General features: G+C 22.0%; 1 protein-coding gene across 1 annotated transcript in view; it reads left to right on the forward strand.

Annotated features, from left to right (window-relative positions):
• The first annotated feature begins 803 nt into the window (after nt 1-803).
• LOC145849555 (uncharacterized) overlaps nt 804-27,189 on the forward strand; it is a 38,505-nt gene continuing 12,119 nt past the window's right edge. Inside the window, exons 1-8 of the mRNA XM_082954506.1 lie at nt 804-950; nt 5,518-5,624; nt 8,458-8,523; nt 9,994-10,114; nt 11,574-11,735; nt 15,093-15,126; nt 15,688-15,872; nt 19,311-19,442. Coding sequence (XP_082810632.1) covers nt 836-950; nt 5,518-5,624; nt 8,458-8,523; nt 9,994-10,114; nt 11,574-11,735; nt 15,093-15,126; nt 15,688-15,872; nt 19,311-19,442 — 922 coding nt within the window. The 5' untranslated portion in view covers nt 804-835. The remainder of the gene's footprint in view (nt 951-5,517; nt 5,625-8,457; nt 8,524-9,993; nt 10,115-11,573; nt 11,736-15,092; nt 15,127-15,687; nt 15,873-19,310; nt 19,443-27,189) is intronic.

Below are 27,189 nucleotides of genomic sequence, written 5' to 3' on the forward strand. Positions count from 1 at the left end.
TGTTGCATTATAATAATTAAGGTGGTGATATTCCAAATCTTGGAAAACCCTGATTTAGATTCTGAATTTTGACGGTCGTGCACTAAGTTATGTACTTATAAACACTTTATAGGATATAAAAAGATTTGAATATAAAAAAAAAGATTAAGTAAGATGCTGATACAAAGTTTCAGTCAGTCACTTTAGGTTTTCACATGTTAAAATAATCACTTATAGCATAGTATACTTGGAAACAAATTTCAAATTTTAAATAACCTCGAAACGTAACTGTGCGCAATAAATAGTTTCATTAAGGGTTTGATAAAGCACTCAAAAGGAATTGCTTTAATTATTTTAGCGTAAAATTTTAACTCAAAGCAAACAACATATTACAAGCTTTAGTTCTCAATCATAATCAATTTGACACACAATTTTCTCACAATAAACAATTCATTTTAAAATTAATGAAGTAAATATTTTATTAGTTTCATTGCAAATAATAATTTACTTACTTTTTTTACTAACTATGTTTAAAAAAACTGTATTCAGCTATGTTGTATTGAAACTATTCATTTGAAAATTTAGAGTTTTAAGTTTAAATTAAAAATCTATAAAGAAAATTGTTAACGATAAAAAAAAAAAGTTTTCTTGAGTATTGAAAAAACTTAAACTTTACGTGTTTTATTATTTTTTTGTAGTTTTGATTTTTTTACATTTTCTAACCCTGGTAAGCGTTTTTATGATTACTCAAGTCAAAGTGCAAAATCGTACATTGGCGCTTGCAAGATTTCCAGAAAGCAATTCTGTTTTTCTTGATAGAATTGTTTATTAAATATTTTGTGAATTAATTGATCTAATGGCTGACCATTACATTGGCAGCAAAATCAGCCTGATTTCAAAGGCCCAGATCAGGTATGAGGGAATATTGTTTGCCATCAACAGCCAAGATGCCACAGTGTCACTTTCTAAAGGTAAATTTTTACACTATTTATTTGATTCTTTTTTGGTTACGCAAGATAAACCCAACAAAATAGTTAGTTGTTGGTACTGCAATTTGTGACTGTATTTATTTTAAATCATAGAAATGATATGGGCTCCATGTTTCTAATTTTTGACAGGTATACTTTGATAGTTTAGCTCTTCATAATTTAAGGGCATAGGGGGGGTAAACACCCTTTTTTGGTTTTTTATCTTATTTTATATCGTTTTTACTAAGCTACAAGATGCTTTTTACAGATTTTAAAAATTCAAAATAATTTTTGAGATATAGCCGGTCAAAGTTGGAGGCAACAATAGGAACCTTATGGGAGGCGCAAACTAAAACGGCAAAAATAGACTATTTCACTAAAGATCTCCTACATTTTTTGAGGTAGTTATCTCAAAAAATGTAGGAGGAGATAGATTTTTAGTGATTTCTATTTATTTAATTATATAATTAATTTATATAATTTAATTTTTTTTAATAGTTATTAATGTCTGAGCTCTTAAATTATTCAAGTTTTTCTAGTTTTCTTGAAAACAGTTTACTTTTTTATCAAATGGATTTCATTTACAGTTTTGCATCTACCAAGATTTTTTCTATGCTTACCAGAAAAAATGTTATAATCAGGGTTGCCACAGCCTGGAATCCTTTATAAGCCTGGAATTTGAAATTTTAGGCCAAAAAACCTGGAAAATCTGGAATTTGAGAAATTTGAAAATAAAAACTGATAAAACTGAATTTTTAACAATTTTTACATGTTAAGTAGTATTATTTCAAATTGACCTTGAAAATCTGTCTCTAAAATAAAATTTGATTGTAATAATCAAAAATTGTTTTAATATAAAATACTTATATAGTAGCTTTACAGTGTTGTTTTAGTTTGCGCCTCCTATAAGAAACCTATTGTTGTCTCCAACTTTGATCGGCTATACCTCAAAAACTGTTTGAATTTTTAAAATCTTTAAACAGCATCTTGTAGCTGAGTAAAAAATATACAAAATAAGATCAAATTGTGAAAAAAGTGTTTAACCCCCATATGCCCTTAAGTCAAAAAAAAAAGTCTGGTTTTTTATGTCAATAATTAAATATTTTTATTAATTAATTATTTGTGGTTGTTGTAAATTTAAAGTACTATCAAGATTTGAGAGGTTTTGTATGGAAAGTGTAAACCAAGAAGACAATAAAAGTTATTATTTAATATATCTAGTTCTACATTTTAAGCATTTAATTTTTTTTTAGTCTTTGCTTCATATACCTTAAGAAATTTTCAGAAGTAATATAAAAAACTCTTAATTGAAAAAAATATACAAAATGCTGACAAAATAATTTTTTATTTGTACTTTGAAATTAAAAAAAAACACTGTTTTATTATATTTTTCTAAATATTCTAAATAACACTTCCTAATATATTGAGGTGTGTTTAGGTTAAAGAATAAAAAAAAACATAAATATATATTTAAATTTTCGAGAAAATTGACCAGAAAAAGCTATGGTTCTTTTTGTATTGTAAGTTTTTAGAAAATGACTATATCTCAAAACTTGAATGATGTTTTTTATTCTTGATAAACTTACTTTTACTTCAATATACAATTTAACAGGGTTGTCAAAAAACTGAAAACCTTGAAAAATCAGGATTTTGACTGTTTAGTCTAAAACACCTGGAATTTGAGAAGTTTTGAAAAAAAACCTGGAAAAACCTATTGGTGGTTTTTTAACAATTTTAGCATGTAGTAGTGAAATTTCAATTTGACACAAAAAAAATCTATCCTATAAACAAATTTTTTTGTCTTCATCAAATTTTTATTTGTTTATTAAAACCCACCTTTAAAGTATCTTTTCAATTTTTTTATACTAAGTAACACAGTTTCTTACCTTAAACTTAATTTTAAACTGAAAATAGACCCAAAAATGTGTACTGGAAAAATGGAGGAAATTTTGAAAACCTGGAGAAAATTTGCAAAAAACTGAAAAAAAAAGTTTAATATAACTGAATTTTTTTTTTAGGAACTGTATTATATTACACTAATTTGATAAGTTCACTATTTCCAAGTCAAAATGTATTATTAATAATATTAATTTCCAATGATGTTTTTTATTAAAGAGTTTTGTATTAAAAGTAAAAATAAATATTTAAGACCATAGGGTGTTTTACATTTTCATTTCCAAAAAAAGTTTGTACTTTATCTTAAAACAAAAGCTTAAGTATAAACTATAAGTCAGTTTTTATAGAAAATAAAAACTTTAATTAATTAGCCTTTGAGACATAGTCATTTTGTTAAAATTTTCTAATAAAACCTATTGATCACAATTTTTCATTGTCAATTAAAAAAAAAATTAAAATTCACTTAAAATCTACAAAGTTTTTTATTTTTGAGCTAGAGTTTTTAACAAATGTTCCTTTTAATGCTATTATAATAATGCTTTTTCACTAAAATTAAGTATTGGCAACAAAAGAATTTCAAATATAAAAATTTAATAACCAAAAAATACTATTTTGATTTTTTTTGAAAAAAAATATGTAGGAAAATTTTTAAGATTTAATCAAAAAAATAGTCCTTCTTACTGATTTGACCTACTTTTATATAATTTACATTGAAATGCTTTTAAAACAACTGCTCAAAAATTGTAGGATGATGTAGTATTTTATTGATTAGTATATTATGGTTAATGACCAAACAGTCTTTCTCCATACCATAGTAGTGAGGTCCTTTATTTCTTCTTTTAAGTTTGCAACTTCCATAAAGTACTTGTTGAACTATCATTTGGATTGCTTATATCTCAAAAGTAATTTTGAATTTCAAAAACGTAAAAAACAACTGGAAGTTGAACTATTTATTAAAAAATAAATAATAAAAAAAGAAGATTCAAACCCCTATGCTCCAAATTAACATGAGTTTATTTTAAATTGAATATAAATATTTTCTGTATTATACTTTGACTTTTAAGCATATATTGTTTTCATATATTTAACAAACGAAATACAGTAGCTTTTCAATGAATTTTATTTTGATTGTGATAGTTAGCATTAAATATATATGATTTGTTCATTTGAGTTTACAGTCACTGACATTTTAAAAATAGACTAAATATTGTAAAATTTGCATATTTAACTTGATCACAATGTTATCAATTCAAGTTCATATTGAAAACAAGTTTTTTAACCTTGGTAGTCTTGAAAGTTTCACTTATTAAGCTTAGTTTTTCATTAGGGTATTCTTTTAACAGTATTTTTTTTTTAAACCAATTATTAGTTTGCTAACAATCAACTTAGTTAAAAATTTATGAACAACATGTCTTTGGATCAAGTGTTGTTAAAGTTTTATGTCTTTTAAACAAAGATAAAAGTTTGTTATTAAAATTTTTAATTGTAAATATGCTTGCTTAAACTTGTGGTGGTTTTTTCATAGCAGAGTTTCATTAAACAAGTGTTTGATTGTTTACTAATATCCTGCTATTGTCTACTAATAGCTTCTAGTTGACATATTATATGTAGGAAAATATATTTTAATTTAGTTAATAGTTTTTTTTATAAATTTTAAAGTAAATTCAATTGAAATAAATATTTTAACAGTTTTTCAAGTTGTAGTTAATATTTTATATTCTAAAACATAGGACTTTATGAAATTGTATCAAATGAGTTGTGTGCAGTATTTATAACTCAAATGACTAGTATATATTTTTTGATTACAACAGTTATTTAATTGTCCAATTTTAGCTGTAATATTTTTTATGTATCTATTCTAATCAATTATTGCTGTTAGTTTGACAATTAAACAAGTTTCTATCACATTTCTGCCACACACGTAAGATCATGATAACTCAGACTTCTTTGTAATTAAAAAAAACTTAGGTACTTTAAACTTAATTGAAAAACTCCGGCTAGTTTTGATTATTTTTTATAGATCTCAGACTAGTTTTAAGAACTTATTTATTTTTTCTAAAGTTTATGCTGCTATCGTTTCACGTCCTTATGCTACTATTTTGATGTATTTTATGTATTTTAGCTTGATTGAAAGTGATTTTTTCAGTTTTGGCTCCTATGATTACTTTTTATTTTATTTTATCATAAACTAAGGCCACCTCTAGCTATTTTGATGTAACTCAGGCTGGCTTTTTTGCCTTAAAAAGTGGCCACACTGAATTGACAATAAAACATTCTATTAAATTGTTTATAAATGGATAATATTATAACAAGTATTTATAATATGTCAACCTCACAGTCAAAACATATAAAAAAGCAAAAGTATCGTAAACAAAATAATATTTTACAGTTAAGTAATAAGGTAACAAAAGTATACATATTAAGTTTTGTCAATTTTGTTGTTTTCGTACATTCTGTAAAAGTTAAGTACAGGTTTTCAACTGAAAAGTCATTTAGTACTGAAGGTAGACAAAGTAATAAAATTGTGCAATAAATTTGAAAGAGTGATAAAATATATATTTAAAATAAATAAAGTGGATTAGAATACATGAATTAATTTTTGAAATAAAAGTACATTAATTAAGTTTGGTATATAAAAATGTTACTACATGCTTAAATTTATTATTTTTTGCAGTGAAATCATACGGCACAGAAGATCGTCAAAGTGACAGAATAGTTCCTGCAAGAGATGAGATTTACGAGTTTATCGTGTTCAGAGGTGCTGATATTGAAGACTTGACTGTTAGTACTCATTGATATTGTTTACAAAATAATCTGAAATAAAATGATTATAAAGAATAATCTACCTAATGGTTGTGATTTTACAAAATAATGATTAAATAAATACTGTAAAACCTTTTAAATTGTTTTATCTGAAGGTTGTAATTTTAATGAATTTTTAAATTATGAAAAAGAGAGTAATGTATTGTAGCTATAACGTGGTATATTAAGTTGGTTTTAACCAGAATTTTACAAAATAAACTGTAATAAATAAAAACTAAGCTTGTTGCAAAGTTTTAGTTATTTATGCAGGGTTGCCTTGTTGGTCAGGAAATCAGGAAAAGTGAGAGAAAACTAAAAAAAATGACAAAAGTCAGGAAAAAATGGGGGGTTTTGAAAACAAGTCAGGAAATTTTATAAAATTAAAAAAAAAGTCAGATTTTATCAGTTTAAAATTTAAATTTACAAAATTCCTTGTTTTCCAAAGTCTTCAAATGGTAAAAATTAATTAAAAGTCCTTTAAGTCAGAAAAATTTTCTAAAGTTTTACTAGAAATTTACAAAAATAATTAATTTTATTTCCAATGCCTTCACCTGGTATAAATTAATAAAATATCATTTATGAAACTGCAAAAATTTTCTATTAACATATTGAACAAGTACCCTACTTGAAAAAGCAGATTTTGTAATCTTTTAAGTATTGGAGATCTGTAACAAGGATACTTCCATAGTGAAACTGTGATATATACACAAAAGTTTATCTTGCATAATTTTAGAATTAAAGTTTTTATGTTTAAATAATTGAGTTCTTTATAACTAAGCAGTTAGTTTAGTATTTTATGTAACAAGTTAATGTGAATACTTTATCTCTTTATAATTTTTTAAAAGTTGTTTAAATTTATAAAATAAGTTATAAGAGAGGTATATGCCAAGATTACTTATTATTTGTATTTTTTGTAGAGTAACTTAAGTTTTTAAAGTAAATAAGAGTATATTTATTTTTTACAAATTTTATACTAAATGACAAGAGGAAATATTTTATACAACAGATATTTAGTTTACTTTTATGTATTTTTTACAGTTACTTAAGTATATTCTTTTTTAATTGATTTTTAATTTAAGGATTTTATATTAAATAGTTTAGGTAGTATTTTATTAAACTAAGTGAATTTATATAAGTAAAACTGATTTAGAAAAGTCAGAAAAATTTTGGTAAAAAGTCAGGAAAAGTCAGAAAATTTTTCTCAGCTTGATCAGTGGCAACCATGTTTATGTACCATTATATATTTAACAAAGTAGTATTCAATTTTCAACAGCTTTAAAGTGCTGTGATGTTTTGTAAATTACTTTTACATGGTTGTGATAGTAAGAACCGTTGATAAAATTAATGTTTTTGTGTTCTTTATATTCAAGTATAGTAGTTTCTTTCAAATTTCCCAAGTACATTATATATTACATAGGACACATAAACATTTTTAAATGTGTTTTTAGCAGCTTATACTTACCATTCAGATCAGGGTTTTTCAAAGTGGGGCAATATTTCTCCTGGGGCAATTTTAGTAAGTTGGTGGGCATTAATTAATAAAGAGGCAATTTTAAAATTTTGGGCAATTTTAAAATTTTGAAACCTACACTAGACATTCTTGAGTTGCAAACCAAGAGCAAAAAAAAAGGTCTTATTTGGTTTTATTAGTAATTTTAGAACTCACACAAGACATTCTTGAGTTGCAGACAAAGAGCAAAAAAAAAAAGGTCTTGGGTGTTTTTATTAGTAATTTTAGAACTCACACAAGACATTCTTGAGTTGCAGATGAAGAGCAAAAAAAAAGGTTTTGGGTGTTTTTATTAGTAATTTTAGAACTCACACAAGACATTCTTGAGTTGCAGATGAAGAACAAAAAAAAAAGGTCTTAGGTGTTTTAAATGGTAGCTTTTTGAGAACTTGTTGGAGGGGGCAATAGCTTTTTCAATTTTTTTAAACGGGACAATTAGAAAAAAAAGTTAGAGAAACCCTTATTTAGACAGTATTGATTTATTATTACGCGATGTTTTAATTCTTACAAGTAATGCATCAGTGATCATAAATTATTTTTTAAATACTAAAGATATTTTAAGGAGTAAAGTATTTTTCAAAAGTTAATATAGGATCACATTTTAAAGTTAAAACTTTAAATTTTGAGCCATTTTAAAATACACATTTAAAATAACTTTTGAGGTATAGTCACTTTTGGACGGAGTTTGTCATACAAAAGCAGTGTACTGGACTGCAATTTTGTATTTTAAATAGAAAAAAGAAGAACTCAGTTTTCATTTTTATACATAAAAACTTAAAATTTTCAAGAATATATTTCATAATATTATATATAGAAAGTTGGGAGATATATCAAAAAAAAACATTTAAAAAAATTGAATTCTTGTTCACTCTACTAGAACTATTTACAATTAACTTTATAAAATACTGATGTGTGTGTGTTTATTAATAGGTTTGTGAGAACAAACTTGTTTAAAATTATTTTACTTGATAGTAATCTTTATACATATCTTGTTTTACGTTTTACTACTTTTTCTTATTGAAATTTTTTACTTGTACGTAGTCATGTTTTTATTTCTTCATCTTTTATGTTTATTCCCAACATTACATTTCTCAATTGTATTACTACATATATGTATAAACAAGCACTTTTATATTTATATAATTCTTTAAGAAAATTCAAAAAACATATTTTCGTAAATCTTTCATCATCAGATAGTGCTGTTCAAAGAAGTTAAACGATGATACAAAAACACCATGACGCGATTGTTAAATGTTATTATTTCCTGTTTAGTATTTGTTATTTATTATTTTTTTATTTCAGGTTTGCGAACCGCCAGCACAACAAGCTCCACAGCTCCCTCCAATGGTTGACCCCGCAATTGTTCAAGTTAGTAAAAAATATAAATAAATTTAAATTATTATTCACCTGAAATGGTAGATACTGCAATTGTTCAAGTTACATATTCATCAATTATTAATGACCTACCTGAAATGGTTGATCAAGCAATTGTTCAAGTTAGTAATTATATAAATAAATAAAATAAAATTATTATTCACCTGAAATGGTTGATCAAGCAATTGTAGAAGTTAGTAATTATAAAACAAAAAATTGATATATGATATACTAATTAACCCCCTCAAACGGTTGATCCTGCAGTAGTGCAGGTATGCATGTAGTTTTTTATGAGACAAAGTATGATTTATGTAAATAATGCTGATATTTTTAATCATGTTCTTTTTTAAGTTTGCTAAAGTATGGTACGCTAAATTTAAAAAAAATGTAAGTTAAAAAATTTATGTTGTTTAAAATGTTTTAAATGAGCAGTTGTGTCAACAAGTGTTAATTTTCACCATTTTATTGTACAAACTGGTATTGTAGATAGTTACATGTAAGTAATATAATTTACAAATAAACAAAATGTTATTTAGGCTGGTGTTTTATAAAGTTTGGTATTGACAAATAAAAGAATGTGGAATATTTACATGTTTATAGAACATATTTCACACAACAAAAATAAGTTTATTGACAAATAAATCTATACAAACATTTTATTATATAAAGACTAATTACAAAAAGAAAACTGATTAGACCAACCAGAATAAATAACAAGTATTATAATTGCTCATAACTTCTTATATAAACAAAATATTTTGTAAATCAAATGTTTATTAACACTTGAACCTCCAAGTCTATTGAACAAACCAGATTAGTAATTAGATATTTTAATGTAAACACTAATAACTTCACATATAAAAATAACCAAACCAGTTGAACCAACCAGAAATAATAATTTTTAATTATATTTTGTATTTAGTTTGAACCACCAAATCAACTGAACCAACCAGAAATAAAATTTTTAATAATATTTTGTAATTAGTATGAATTAACCAGAAATAAAATTTTTAATAATATTTTGTAATTAGTATGAATTAACCAGAAATAAAATTTTTAATAATATTTTGTAATTAGTTTGAATCAACAAGAAATAATAATTTTTGATAATATTTTGTAATTAGTTTCAAACAACCAGAACTAATTTTTTTAATTATATTTTGTATTTAGTTTGAACCACCAAATCAACTGAACCAACCAGAAATAAATTTTTTAATAATATTTTGTATTTAGTATGAATTAACCAGAAATAAAATTTTTAATAATATTTTGTAATTAGTTTGAATCAACCAGAAATAATAATTTTTAATAATATTTTGTATTTGTTTTGAACCAACCAGAAATAATAATTTTAATGATATTTTGTATTTGTTTTGAACCAACAAGAAATAATAATTTTTAATAATATTTTGTGTTTGTTTTGAACAACTAGAACTAATTTTTTTAATTATATTTTGTATTTAGTTTGAACCACCAAACCAACTGAATCAACCAGAACTACCACCGATGAACGCCCCACCTCCATCTTACAACCAGTTCGCAACTTCGAACATGTACCAGATACCTGCATCTTTGCCAAGAGCTGGTTAGTAGTGTTGATCGGGGTTGCCAAAAAACACCTGGAATTGTGAACAAAAATCTCAGAAAAACCTGCAGTTTTTAATAATGTCTACATGACAAGTGGTAATATTTCAATTTGATGCAAAAATCTAACATATGGATAAAAATTTTATGCATTCATCAAAAAGTATTTTATTAAAAACCACGTTTAAAGTAGCTTGACATTATCTATTCAACGTTTTCATACTGTTTAACACAGTTTCTTACTTTTAAACTTAACTTTAAAAATACACCTAAAAATGTGTACTTTTAAAAACCAGGAGGAACTTTTGAAAACCTGAAAAAAAAACCTATAAAACCTGGAGAAATTTTCCACAAACATTTGGCAACCCTGATTAATATAGTATCTAATAACAAGTGCTAAGGTGTAAGTGCGTTATGTCAAAAATTAATATTAATAAGTTAACAGCAATAATGAGATAATAAAATTACTAAGAATGTTGTAAAAACCATGTATTAAAAGAGCCGGTTAGTATCATTGTACTGGTTCCACCTTGCACACTTTAATTTGATTTTGAGTGATCGCCAAACATGTAAGTAGCATTGTTCTCTTAATCTATGAATAAATTTAAAAGATAATAAATAACTGCATACACAATCTTGTACATAAAGTATTTGAATGTGAAACTTTCTAACATCAAATGCAAGTGGAACAAGTTATTTGTTATTGAACATAGTCACCACGCACTCAGGCTACTCAGTATAACTGGTTTAAATTTTTTCTTAAAACTCAGGCTGACCAAGGCCAACTTAGCTGGTTTAATTTTTCAGAATTCTCAGGTCAACTCAAGCCAGTTATACCTTATGTGAAAAACTCAGTTTAATTTGAATTTCATAAAAAAACTCAGGCTAATTCAGGCTGCTTCTAATTTTTTTGTAAAACTCAGGCTAATTTTTATTACTTTAGATCAGGGGTCGGCAGGTCAAAAAGGAACGTTTATTATGTGCTTTAAAAAACATATTTAAAGATTTTTTTTTTCGAACAAAACAATTTAGGTGATAAATTATCCTTTAAAGATAACATTAATTTTTTCTATAGAATACTAATACATTAAACTAGATAAAAAAAAAAAATTCAAAGTGGCCCGCGGGCCGCATTTTGCCGACCCCTGCTTTAAATACTTATTCCCGTTTTTTATTTATTTTTTTTATTGTTTTTGGTGTTTTAAGGTATACCAACTAGATTAAAGTTCTAAATTTTTTTCCTCAAATTTTTTTTTCTCAAGTTTTTTATGAAGTTAGGCCAATTCAGGCTAGTTTTTGCTAACTCAGGTTGGCTTTTCTGTCTCAAAGAAACCTTGCTGATTCAAGACAAAAACTTATATAATTATGATGTTCTGTTAAAACTTTTTTTTACCCACAACATTATGTATAAATTTGATATTTTTCATGTTTTTTCTTGACATATTTTTCCATGTTAACAGGTGATATCCCACCCCAGATGACTGCCCAACAACAGCAGCTGCTTGGCAACCAGCAGCAGCAGCAGTTGCTAGGCAACCAGCTGCAGTTCAACGAGACGATAGCTCAGAATGTGGACCAGCTGGTCAGCGATGTGAACACTCTGACCGTGGACGACAGCAAAAGTTGGTTTCATAAAAAAAAAGTTTTTTGTTAAGGCCATAAGGGGGGGGGGGGTCCAACATTTTTTTTTACAAAAAAAAACTTTGGCTTTTATATGAAAGCTTAAAGTACAAATTACAAGCCAGTGTTTAAAGAATTCAAAAATATCATTTAACTTTTGAGATATTTAATTTTTTGCAAAAATTTGGTTTGATAGTGTTTGATAGAAAAAAAGTGTTTTTGTGTAGAAAAGTGAATAAGGTATTCAATGTGGTCGAAAAATGCATTCAAAGTTTTATCATATAGAGTGGGCTGTTTGAGTAAAAAGTTGGTTTGATGTGTTAACAACAACAATATTTCAATCTAAAAAAGTGTTTTTTTGTATTTTTATTATAAAAAGTATTAAGCATGGTAAAATATTTACTTTCAAACGCATTCTTGAGTTAGCAGAAAAATCATCTGGAACAGGCTTTTTTATGAATAAATAATTATACTTATAAAAATATTTGGTTAAAAATATTAAATAATGAAAGTTGGTTTCATTCTATTTCTGTAAAAAAAATGTTTCAAAATAAATTTGTGCAACTACTTGACTGTATAAAAAATAAAAAATATATATAAAGTTTTATTTTTTGTGTCGTACTACTGCCATAGAGGTCCTGCTAGTATCATTACATGATAATCTAACTTTTACAGTTTTATCATGTTGTATTTTCTAACTTTAAAGTTTGATTGAACTGATCATCGTGTTTTGTGGTAAACTAAAAGAGTTAAACAAATGGGTTGCTGTAACATAAGTTTTTGATTAAAACGTAAATGTTTGAAATATTATAAGGTTGAAGACTAATTGCCACAAATGTCGTTCTACTTCCAATTGTACCTCGATAACTTGGTGTTAGAAAGTTTACCTCTGCTGCAACACCATACAAAACCCCACAAAGCAAAAGTTTACCTGCAACACCATACAAAACCCCACAAAGCAAAAGTTTACCTGCCACACCACACAAAACCCCACAAAGCAAAAGTTTACCTGCAACACCATACAAAACCCCACAAAGCAAAAGTTTACCTGCAACACCATACAAAACCCCACAAAGCAAAAGTTTACCTGCAACACCATACAAAACCCCACAAAGCAAAAGTTTACCTGCAACACCATACAAAACCCCACAAAGCAAAAGTTTACCTGCCACACCACACAAAACCCCACAAAGCAAAAGTTTACCTGCAACAGCATACAAAACCCCACAAAGCAAAAGTTTACCTGCCACACCACACAAAACCCCACAAAGCAAAAGTTTACCTGCCACACCACACAAAACCCCACAAAGCAAAAGTTTACCTGCAACACCATACAAAACCCCACAAAGCAAAAGTTTACCTGCCACACCACACAAAACCCCACAAAGTAAAAGTTTACCTGCAACACCATACAAAACCCCACAAAGCAAAAGTTTACCTGCCACACCACACAAAACCCCACAAAGCAAAAGTTTCCTCTCTGTCGCTAAATCGCTCATGTTCCATTTAAATTTTCAAGATAAATTCTTTTTTTTTTTTCGCTAAAAGTTTACCCGCCCGCATAGTTAAAAATTGAATCAGTTTTAACGTACTTGCTAGAGAATTTAAAATGTTGGAAATTCACAAACCATAAAAATCCGTATAATTAGATTTATAGCTGTATAACGATGGGTGGAAATTACGAAATAAAGTATTATAATTCAAGAATTATAATAAATACAGTACATAATAAATACAGTCACTTAATAATATTTTTTTTTATTTAGGTATTTATAAGTGAACATTGGTTTTAATTAAATGAGCTACAGTTCAGTTATGCCACAAGGTTGTATAGCAGCGATTATTAACCTATTTTTCATGTTTTAACTCTTTTTTGAAGGTATCTACCAAGTTTACACCAAGTATTCAAATAGTGTTTAATTAAAAAAAAAATTGAACTTAAGTCTTAACAAATATAAAAAATCGTAAGTTTCTTAGAGTTTATTTAAATAAAAAAATTACAGTTAAAATCTAACTTTTAACTGAACTTAAAATTGATAAGACAATTAATAAAAATTAATTAATGTAACTTGTAATAAAGAAAATTTACCCTAGTTTAAAAACCCCTTGTTGCATGGTGACTCACATTTTTTTTATTGAAATGTAAACATATACATAAATTAATTATTTTAAACAGAAGCATTTAACTTGGGTCATAATAAGTTTGTATGTATTGAATAAAAAAATAACATTATAGACCTGGTTTGTATTTATTAAAAAAAAACAGCGTTATAGACCTAGTTTGTATTTATTAAATAAAAAAATAACATAATAAGTTAATAATTTTTAAAGTAACAAATAATTTTATGACCAAGTTATTAAAGCTTAGTTATTGTAAATAAAGTTGTTAAGCCTAAAAAAATAAATACAGCTTAAGGTATGAAAAAAGCTACACTATGCTAAACAAAAATTTTGTAAACAAAAAACACGGTCATACGATAATGAATGCATATTTAAACTAAATTTTATTAATATTCGTCGACCTTACCTTTTTGTAGAAAAATTAGTTTTTCTATTTAGTTTGAATTAGCTTATTATTGTTCAATCCAATGCTATTTAATCAAAGCAGGTTAAAAGTTTTATAATGTAAGAAACATGAACAGCATAAAATAAATTAAAAAAATGTATTTTTATTCATAGTTTTATTAAATTGTGTATATATGAACAATTAAGTTTAATTAAGTTGAAGTCCATGAAAAATGTTTACAAAATTTTCAAAATTTGTTTGATACTTAGTAGTTATTCGTTTTTATAAACCTCTAAAATGTAGAAGGTAAAAACTAGTGTAATTTTATTGCACAATTTTAAGAACTCCCTAAACATTGTAAACAATAAGTTGTTTATTTTTGCTAATTGCAAGCTTATAAAGCATTAGCTGAATTTTGTTGGTCTAGGAAATATTATTCATCTATTTTCCATACAATCAAGTTTGATAAAATTTGTTAACTTATATTATTTTCCGAAACAGAAGTCATTAAGTTTAAATTTGCCACATAATTTTGCCAAACATTAAAAAATATTATTTTTTTTGTAAATATTTACTAAACTCGAAAATTTTGTAGTATGTTAGTTAAAAGAAGACTAGTAGGTATAATAAATTTAATTATAATGGATTAGCTGTTGTTAAAATAAAAACTAATCAAAATAAATACAGGTCCAAGTTAAAATTTTGATTGTTTTTTATTAGTTTTTATTGTCCTTTAACTTTAATACGAGTTTAACTCAATTGGATTTTATTATATTTGATTGTTATTAAGTAGTATTAACATTGTATAAAAACTTATTTAACTTTTTAAATTAATTATTTTTTTTTCAAACAGAAACTGCAAACGCAACAAAAAGTAAGGATGTACAGTGAGTTTTTGTTTTTGTTAATTAAATATAAAATAATTTAATAATTAGTTGATTAGTTATATAGCTAAACTAAAGTTATTCATTATAACAGAAATAGTAAAAAATATTTTTGTGAGTCTTTAACATCTAGTAGTTTTAAATGATTAGTGATCAGTAATTAGTAGTTTAACGTATTTTAAATAAAATAATATTTTTATTTTCAACAGTAACTCAATACTGTTTTATATCATTTTTTTTAATCATAATATAACAAATTATAAGTACGTTAGAGATGAAATAAGTCATACTTGTTATTTGTTTTTAACATGTCAATAAACTGTGCTAGATAGTGATTTTATTTTAAAAATTTTTTATTTAGTTGCAACGAAAAATTTGTAGACAAGTTGAATTTGGGCAAAAAATTATGCACACATTAATCAACTATTTTTTAATTTTTTATTGTGATTAAACGTAAATATACAAAAAATGACATCTATTTAAAAAGCAAGGTCTACTTACATCAATAAGATATTTCTCTTGTACCGCACTGTTTAGATGGTTTAGACAGTTGCTTCGTCACAGAGCCGGCAAGAAACCCGCCCAGCAGCAAGCGAGCTCCCTGGCAACGAGCAGGACCGGTTCCCTGGCAACCAGCAGGTCCCAGCAGAACGCGGGCGCGCCCCAGAAATCAACTCTCGCCCAAATCGCTTCGAAGAACGCCAACAAACCCCAGCAGAACCAGCAAGTTAATAAGAACAATCAGCAAGGTTTATAAATTGAAATATTAACATAATAATTTAAATAATAGTCGAAAGTAAAGAATATCCAAGTTAATTTTACAAGCCACAGTGAATAAAAACAAGTAAAATTAATCTTAACAATTTCTATAAACCTCAGCAGAACCAACAAGTTAATAAGAACAATCAGCAAGGTTTTTGTTTATTATAAATTGAAATATTTACATAATAATTTGAATAATAGTATAAAGTAAATAATATCTAGGCTAATTTTACAAGCCACAATAAATAAAAACAAATAGAATTAATCTTAGCTATTTCTATAAACCCCAGCAGAATCAGCAAGTTAATAAGAATAATCAGCAAGGTTTTTGTTTATTATAAATTTAAATATTTACAAAATAATTTGAATAATATTATAGAATAAATAATATCCAAGTTAATTTTACAAGCCACAGTAAATAAAAACAAGTAAAATTAATCTTATATATTTTTATAAACCTTAGCATAATCAGCAAGTTAATAAGAACAATCAGCAAGGTTTTTATTTATTATAAATTGAAATATTAACATAATAATTTAAGTAATAGTATAAAGTAAAGAATATCTAAGCTAATTTTACAAGCCACAGTAAATAAAAACAAGTAGAATTAATCTTAGCTATTTTTATAAACCTTAGAAGAACCAGCAAGTTAATAAGAACAATCAGCAAGGTTTTTGTTTATTATAAATTGAAATATTTACAAAATAATTTAAATAATATTATAAAGTAAATAATATATAAGCTAATTTTACAAGCCACAGTGAATAAAAACAAGTAAAATTAATCTTAAATATTTTTATAAACCTTAGCAGAATCAGCAAGTTAATATAAGAATAGTCAACAAGGTTTTTAGTTATAATAAATTTGAAAAAGTATATAGTTATTTCCAGAATACTAATGAATATAAAATTATCTAAACCAGCATAGCTTTTATTTAATTATTGCAATATTAATTAAGAAATTAAGTTATTATATCTTAAGTAGCATTTGAGTTGGGTTTTTATTATACTTAAATCAGCAAGTTGTTAAGAACAACCAAGGTTTTAATTATTTTAAATTTTTTTTTTGTAATTTCAATTATGGTAAAACCTAATGATAATTAACTTATAATTTATTAGCAAGTTATTTAAATTGTTTGTTTTTCTTTGGGTTATAGTTGTAGTACTGCAACAATTTAAAATAATACTTCTTATACCTTATAGTAGTGATTAAAAAAAAAAATAAACTTCAACATACAAGTAGGCTTCCAAATAATAATGACTGGTGTTTAATTCTGCAACAGCTAGTAATTATCTATTATAAATGTGTTAAAGTGTTAAAATATTTCCAATCAATAAAAAATACTCTAAGTTTCATTAAAAAAATCTCATATTTAATTTAAAAGCTACAACAGAATAATGATCGCGTTTTTAAATCGGTGAGGTTTTTGTTATGAAAGTGATATAATGGTTTCAATAAATTAATTTACTTTAAAATAAGTTGATTTAATTTTTAAAGTTTTACAAGTCGCAAGGTGGTTATACTTATTTGTATTATTTATTTGAATTTTGTGTAAATAAATGGTTGTGGATTATTAAAATAGTTATAAAGAAAAATAGGTAATTTATTTCTTACAACCATGCTAGTCAGCAATGTTGGTATTTAGGTTGAAATTATAAAATGTTTAAATAAATATCAAGTACTATATAAGAAATTGAAGATTTCAAGATTAGTTATGAAATAGTCAATTAAAATACAAGTCAAGAAAGATAAAAAAATAACTTGATTTCTTCTGTTATATGTCTTATGTTATTTAAAAAAAACATATTACAGAAATTTCCTGGTATTTAAAACACTGCAACAAATATATAACGACGTTATAATTTCTTTAAATAAATATATTACCAATATATTTTTAATTTATAAATTAAGCTTTGTCAAGCAGGTAATATGTGTTACAACAACAAAACAATTAAAAAAAATATTTAAAAGTCTACTTGCCAAATTGAACTCATATTAACTTGATTGTCTTTATACAACTGTTTTATAATACTTGTTAAGTGTTAAATTACACATAGAGTTTTAAGATAAGTTTTTAAACAATATGTAATGTTTTTAAAGGTTATAACAGATTAAATTGAAGCTTATGTTCAAATAATTGACATGCTTTTAAGTGTATGATGAGTTAGCTATTTTAAGCAATAAAATTTAAATTTTAATTTGAATCAAAAGTTTAATTAGAAAAAATTATAAAATTTAATTTAACTATTTTAGTAACAAGTATTCAAATCTTTTTTTGAGAGGTTTTAAAACATAAATTTTGATTGGTTGAAATAAATTTGAATATAATACATAAAATTTTCCAATCAATTATTCCCAACAAATTTTTCCACGTTGTATTAATTTAAAACGCATTTGTAGGTTAAAGGTCTAACTGAATATTTCATTAAAAAAAATCAATATTTCAGTTGGGAAACAATTCTATCATGTTTTGTACGTTTCAACAGTTGTGACTTGAATGTATTTTGTAAATAAGCAAATGCAATTAAGTTAAATATTAAAAATTCCATTATGACTTATCAACAAGTAATAAACAATCAAAATTGTTCATTACAAAGTAAAAAAAAGTCTTAGATAGAATCTTGGTTGGTTAGTTTGTCAAATAAAATTTTAATAACAAGTTACATCGAAAATTGTACAAAAATCCCCATTATATAAATAATTGAATAAAAGAAAGTTGAAAGTAAAATTCACACGATATAGTATTTTCATCACAACTGTTTAAATGTACAAAATTGTTTGAAGTCAATAATTGAAATGAGTACAAAATATGACAGATTTGAATTTTCCCAACACTGAAATATTGATTTTTGTTTTAATATTCAGTTATTGTTTAAATCTAGTGTTGTTTAATACGGTTTAGGTAAATCTTATTGGAGAAAATAAACATAAATATTTACTTTCATGAATAATAAATTAAAATATCATTTAAAATGTTATAAAAGTAAACTAACTAAAATTAAAAAAAAAAGCAAATAATTGGTTAAATTGTAAATATATATCATAAATAAGCTAACTAGATTGAAGTTTTCAAGGGGAAAAAGGACAAATAAGACGAAAAACGTTAATTTTTCCAGTCTTTCGTAATTTTTGCTTAGCCAGACAAAAAATATTATTTTTTATTTTTTGTATTTTTACCCTAATAAAAACTACCCACGTTTACTAATTTACAATTCGTATTCAGTTTTTCTCACAATAATGTCTGTACTAAAGTATTAAGCATGAAGTAACAAGTATTTATTTTGTTGTTTTTTAATGTTGGTACAAGTTTTACATTTTTAATAAACAATTAATTAACAATTGCATGAAAAATTAAACTCTGTGAAAATTATTACTATTATCGAAACATTAGAAATATTAAATTGACGAAATCTGTTCGTCGCCAGGCAACAAGGCGCAGCAGAAGCCCCAACAGCAGAACCGGCAGCAATCGGGACAAACCAATCAGCAGAACGGACCGAGAGGTGGTCCGAGGGGAGGACACAACAGCGCCGCCAGCGGTAGGACCCAGCAGCAAGGTAAATATTAATTATATTTATTTTATTTACTTTTAATATAAACATCAGTTGCTGAATATTAATTATATTTATTTTATTTACTTTTAATACAAACATCAGTTGTGAATATTAATTATATTTATTTTATTTACTTTTAATATAAACATCAGTTGTAATGATGAATATTAATTATATTTATTTTATTTACTTTTAATACAAACATCAGTTGTGAATATTAATTATATTTATTTTATTTACTTTTAATACAAACATCAGTTGTGAATATTAATTATATTTATTTTATTTACTTTTAATATAAACATCAGTTGTGAATATTAATTATATTTATTTTATTTGCTTTTAATACAATCATCAGTTGTGAATATTAATTATATTTATTTTATTTACTTTTAATACAATCATCAGTTGTGAATATTAATTATATTTATTTTATTTACTTTTAATATAAACACCAGTTGCTGAATATTAATTATATTTATTTTATTTACTTTTAATATAAACATCAGTTGTAATGCTGAATATTAATTATATTTATTTTATTTACTTTTAATACAAACATCAGTTGTGAATATTAATTATATTTATTTTATTTACTTTTAATATAAACATCAGTTGCTGAATATTAATTATATTTATTTTATTTACTTTTAATATAAACATCAGTTGTGAATATTAATTATATTTATTTTATTTACTTTTAATACAAACATCAGTTGTGAATATTAATTATATTTATTTTATTTATTTTTAATACAAACATCAGTTGTAATGGTGAATATTAATTATATTTATTTTATTTACTTTTAATATAAACATCAGTTGTGAATATTAATTTTATTTATTTTATTTACTTTTAATATAAACATCAGTTGCTGAATATTAATTATATTTATTTTATTTACTTTTAATACTAACATCAGTTGTGAATATTAATTATATTTATTTTATTTACTTTTAATACAAACATCAGTTGTGAATATTAATTATATTTATTTTATTTACTTTTAATACAAACATCAGTTGTGAATATTAATTATATTTATTTTATTTACTTTTAATACAAACATCAGTTGTGAATATTAATTATATTTATTTTATTTACTTTTAATATAAACATCAGTTGTGAATATTAATTATATTTATTTTATTTACTTTTAATATAAACATCAGTTGTGAATATTAATTATATTTATTTTATTTACTTTTAATACAAACATCAGTTGTAATGCTGAATATTAATTATATTTATTTTATTTACTTTTAATATAAACATCAGTTGCTGAATATTAATTATGTTTATTTTATTTACTTTTAATATAAACATCAGTTGTGAATATTAATTATATTTATTTTATTTACTTTTAATATAAACATCAGTTGTGAATATTAATTATATTTATTTTATTTACTTTTAATATAAACATCAGTTGTGAATATTAATTATATTTATTTTATTTACTTTTAATATAAACATCAGTTGTGAATATTAATTATATTTATTTTATTTACTTTTAATATAAACATCAGTTGTGAATATTAATTATATTTATTTTATTTACTTTTAATATAAACATCAGTTGTGAATATTAATTATATTTATTTTATTTACTTTTAATACAAACATCAGTTGCTGAATATTAATTATATTTATTTTATTTACTTTTAATTCAAACATCAGTTGTGAATATTAATTATATTTATTTTATTTACTTTTAATATAAACATCAGTTGTGAATATTAATTATATTTATTTTATTTACTTTTAATATAAACATCAGTTGTGAATATTAATTATATTTATTTTATTTACTTTTAATATAAACATCAGTTGTGAATATTAATTATATTTATTTTATTTATTTTTAATATAAACATCAGTTGCTGAATATTAATTATATTTATTTTATTTACTTTTAATATAAACATCAGTTGTGAATATTAATTATATTTATTTTATTTACTTTTAATATAAACATCAGTTGCTGAATATTAATTATATTTATTTTATTTACTTTTAATACAAACATCAGTTGTGAATATTAATTATATTTATTTTATTTACTTTTAATATAAACATCAGTTGCTGAATATTAATTATATTTATTTTATTTACTTTTAATATAAACATCAGTTGCTGAATATTAATTATATTTATTTTATTTACTTTTAATACAAACATCAGTTGTGAATATTAATTATATTTATTTTATTTACTTTTAATATAAACATCAGTTGCTGAATATTAATTATATTTATTTTATTTACTTTTAATATAAACATCAGTTGTGAATATTAATTATATTTATTTTATTTACTTTTAATATAAACATCAGTTGCTGAATATTAATTATATTTATTTTATTTACTTTTAATATAAACATCAGTTGTGAATATTAATTATATTTATTTTATTTACTTTTAATACAAACATCAGTTGTGAATATTAATTATATTTATTTTATTTACTTTTAATATAAACATCAGTTGCTGAATATTAATTATATTTATTTTATTTACTCTTAATATAAACATCAATTGTTGAATATTAATTGTATTTATTTTATTTACTTTTGATACAAACATCAGTTGTGAATATTAATTATATTTATTTTATTTACTTTTAATATAAACATCAGTTGTGAATATTAATTATATTTATTTTATTTACTTTTAATACAAACATCAGTTGTGAATATTAATTATATTTATTTTATTTACTTTTAATATAAACATCAGTTGTGAATATTAATTATATTTATTTTATTTACTTTTAATATAAACATCAGTTGTGAATATTAATTATATTTATTTTATTTACTTTTAATATAAACATCAGTTGTGAATGTTAATTATATTTATTTTATTTACTTTTAATATAAACATCAGTTGTGAATATTAATTATATTTATTTTATTTACTTTTAATACAAACATCAGTTGTGAATATTAATTATATTTATTTTATTTACTTTTAATATAAACATCAGTTGTAAATATTAATTATATTTATTTTATTTACTTTTAATATAAACATCAGTTGCTGAATATAAATTATATTTATTTTATTTACTTTTAATACAAACATCAGTTGCTGAATATTAATTATATTTATTTTATTTACTTTTAATATAAACATCAGTTGCTGAATATTAATTATATTTATTTTATTTACTTTTAATACAAACATCAGTTGTGAATATTAATTATATTTATTTTATTTACTTTTAATATAAACATCAGTTGTGAATATTAATTATATTTATTTTATTTACTTTTGATACAAACATCAGTTGTTGAATATTAATTATATTTATTTTATTTACTTTTAATACAAACATCAGTTGTGAATATTAATTATATTTATTTTATTTACTTTTAATATAAACATCAGTTGTGAATATTAATTATATTTATTTTATTTACTTTTAATATAAACATCAGTTGTGAATGTTAATTATATTTATTTTATTTACTTTTAATATAAACATCAGTTGTGAATATTAATTATATTTATTTTATTTACTTTTAATATAAACATCAGTTGTAATGCTGAATATTAATTATATTTATTTTATTTACTTTTAATATAAACATCAGTTGTGAATATTAATTATATTTATTTTATTTACTTTTAATATAAACATCAGTTGTGAATGTTAATTATATTTATTTTATTTACTTTTAATATAAACATCAGTTGTGAATATTAATTATATTTATTTTATTTACTTTTAATACAAACATCAGTTGTAATGCTGAATATTAATTATATTTATTTTATTTACTTTTAATATAAACATCAGTTGTGAATATTAATTATATTTATTTTATTTACTTTTAATATAAACATCAGTTGTGAATATTAATTATATTTATTTTATTTACTTTTAATATAAACATCAGTTGTGAATATTAATTATATTTATTTTATTTACTTTTAATATAAACATCAGTTGTGAATATTAATTATATTTATTTTATTTACTTTTAATATAAACATCAGTTGTGAATATTAATTATATTTATTTTATTTACTTTTAATACAAACATCAGTTGTGAATATTAATTATATTTATTTTATTTACTTTTAATACAAACATCAGTTGCTGAATATTAATTATATTTATTTTATTTACTTTTAATACAAACATCAGTTGTGAATATTAATTATATTTATTTTATTTACTTTTAATATAAACATCAGTTGTGAATATTAATTATATTTATTTTATTTACTTTTAATATAAACATCAGTTGTGAATATTAATTATATTTATTTTATTTACTTTTAATACAAACATCAGTTGCTGAATATTAATTATATTTATTTTATTTACTTTTAATATAAACATCAGTTGTGAATATTAATTATATTTATTTTATTTACTTTTAATATAAACATCAGTTGCTGAATATTAATTATATTTATTTTATTTACTTTTAATACAAACATCAGTTGTGAATATTAATTATATTTATTTTATTTACTTTTAATATAAACATCAGTTGTGAATATTAATTATATTTATTTTATTTATTTTTAATATAAACATCAGTTGTGAATATTAATTATATTTATTTTATTTACTTTTAATATAAACATCAGTTGTGAATATTAATTATATTTATTTTATTTACTTTTAATATAAACATCAGTTGTGAATATTAATTATATTTATTTTATTTACTTTTAATATAAACATCAGTTGCTGAATATTAATTATATTTATTTTATTTACTTTTAATACAAACATCAGTTGTGAATATTAATTATATTTATTTTATTTACTTTTAATATAAACATCAGTTGTGAATATTAATTATATTTATTTTATTTATTTTTAATATAAACATCAGTTGTGAATATTAATTATATTTATTTTATTTACTTTTAATATAAACATCAGTTGTGAATATTAATTATATTTATTTTATTTATTTTTAATATAAACATCAGTTGCTGAATATTAATTATATTTATTTTATTTACTTTTAATATAAACATCAGTTGCTGAATATTAATTATATTTATTTTATTTACTTTTAATACAAACATCAGTTGTGAATATTAATTATATTTATTTTATTTACTTTTAATATAAACATCAGTTGTAATGCTGAATATTAATTATATTTATTTTATTTACTTTTAATATAAACATCAGTTGCTGAATATTAGTTATATTTATTTTATTTACTTTTAATATAAACATCAGTTGTGAATATTAATTATATTTATTTTATTTACTTTTAATATAAACATCAGTTGCTGAATATTAATTATATTTATTTTATTTACTTTTAATATAAACATCAGTTGTGAATATTAATTATATTTATTTTATTTACTTTTAATATAAACATCAGTTTCAATGCTGAATATTAATTATATTTATTTTATTTACTTTTAATACAAACATCAGTTGTGAATATTAATTATATTTATTTTATTTACTTTTAATATAAACATCAGTTGTGAATATTAATTATATTTATTTTATTTACTTTTAATATAAACATCAGTTGTGAATATTAATTATATTTATTTTATTTACTTTTAATATAAACATCAGTTGTGAATATTAATTATATTTATTTTATTTACTTTTAATACAAACATCAGTTGTGAATATTAATTATATTTATTTTATTTACTTTTAATACAAACATCAGTTGTGAATATTAATTGTATTTATTTTATTTACTTTTAATATAAACATCAGTTGTGAATATTAATTATATTTATTTTATTTACTTTTAATACAAACATCAGTTGTGAATATTAATTATATTTATTTTATTTACTTTTAATACAAACATCAGTTGCTGAATATTAATTATATTTATTTTATTTATTTTTAATATAAACATCAGTTGTGAATATTAATTATATTTATTTTATTTACTTTTAATACAAACATCAGTTGTGAATATTAATTATATTTATTTTATTTACTTTTAATATAAACATCAGTTGTGAATGTTAATTATATTTATTTTATTTACTTTTAATATAAACATCAGTTGTAATGCTGAATATTAATTATATTTATTTTATTTACTTTTAATATAAACATCAGTTGCTGAATATTAATTATATTTATTTTATTTACTTTTAATATAAACATCAGTTGTGAATATTAATTATATTTATTTTATTTACTTTTAATACAAACATCAGTTGTAATGCTGAATATTAATTATATTTATTTTATTTACTTTTAATATAAACATCAGTTGCTGAATATTAATTATATTTATTTTATTTACTTTTAATATAAACACCAGTTGCTGAATATTAATTATATTTATTTTATTTACTTTTAATACAAACATCAGTTGTGAATATTAATTATATTTATTTTATTTACTTTTAATATAAACATCAGTTGTGAATATTAATTATATTTATTTTATTTACTTTTAATATAAACATCAGTTGTGAATATTAATTATATTTATTTTATTTATTTTTAATATAAACATCAGTTGTGAATATTAATTATATTTATTTTATTTACTTTTAATATAAACATCAGTTGTGAATATTAATTATATTTATTTTATTTACTTTTAATACAAACATCAGTTGTGAATATTAATTATATTTATTTTATTTACTTTTAATACAAACATCAGTTGCTGAATATTAATTATATTTATTTTATTTATTTTTAATATAAACATCAGTTGTGAATATTAATTATATTTATTTTATTTACTTTTAATACAAACATCAGTTGTGAATATTAATTATATTTATTTTATTTACTTTTAATATAAACATCAGTTGCTGAATATTAATTATATTTATTTTATTTACTTTTAATATAAACATCAGTTGTGAATATTAATTATATTTATTTTATTTACTTTTAATACAAACATCAGTTGTGAATGTTAATTATATTTATTTTATTTACTTTTAATATAAACATCAGTTGTAATGCTGAATATTAATTATATTTATTTTATTTACTTTTAATATAAACATCAGTTGCTGAATATTAATTATATTTATTTTATTTACTTTTAATATAAAAATCAGTTGTGAATATTAATTATATTTATTTTATTTACTTTTAATACAAACATCAGTTGTAATGCTGAATATTAATTATATTTATTTTATTTACTTTTAATACAAACATCAGTTGTGAATATTAATTATATTTATTTTATTTACTTTTAATACAAACATCAGTTGTGAATATTAATTATATTTATTTTATTTACTTTTAATATAAACATCAGTTGCTGAATATTAATTATATTTATTTTATTTACTTTTAATATAAACATCAGTTGCTGAATATTAATTATATTTATTTTATTTACTTTTAATACAAACATCAGTTGTGAATATTAATTATATTTATTTTATTTACTTTTAACATAAACACCAGTTGCTGAATATTAATTATATTTATTTTATTTACTTTTAATACAAACATCAGTTGTGAATATTAATTATATTTATTTTATTTACTTTTAATATAAACATCAGTTGTGAATATTAATTATATTTATTTTATTTACTTTTAATATAAACATCAGTTGTGAATATTAATTATATTTATTTTATTTACTTTTAATACAAACACCAGTTGCTGAATATTAATTATATTTATTTTATTTACTTTTAATACAAACATCAGTTGTGAATATTAATTATATTTATTTTATTTACTTTTAATATAAACATCAGTTGTGAATATTAATTATATTTATTTTATTTACTTTTAATA

The sequence above is a fragment of the Thalia democratica genome, chromosome 2, assembly GCF_965202585.1.
Source record: "Thalia democratica chromosome 2, ktThaDemo2.hap1.1, whole genome shotgun sequence".
NCBI lineage: Eukaryota > Metazoa > Chordata > Thaliacea > Salpida > Salpidae > Thalia > Thalia democratica.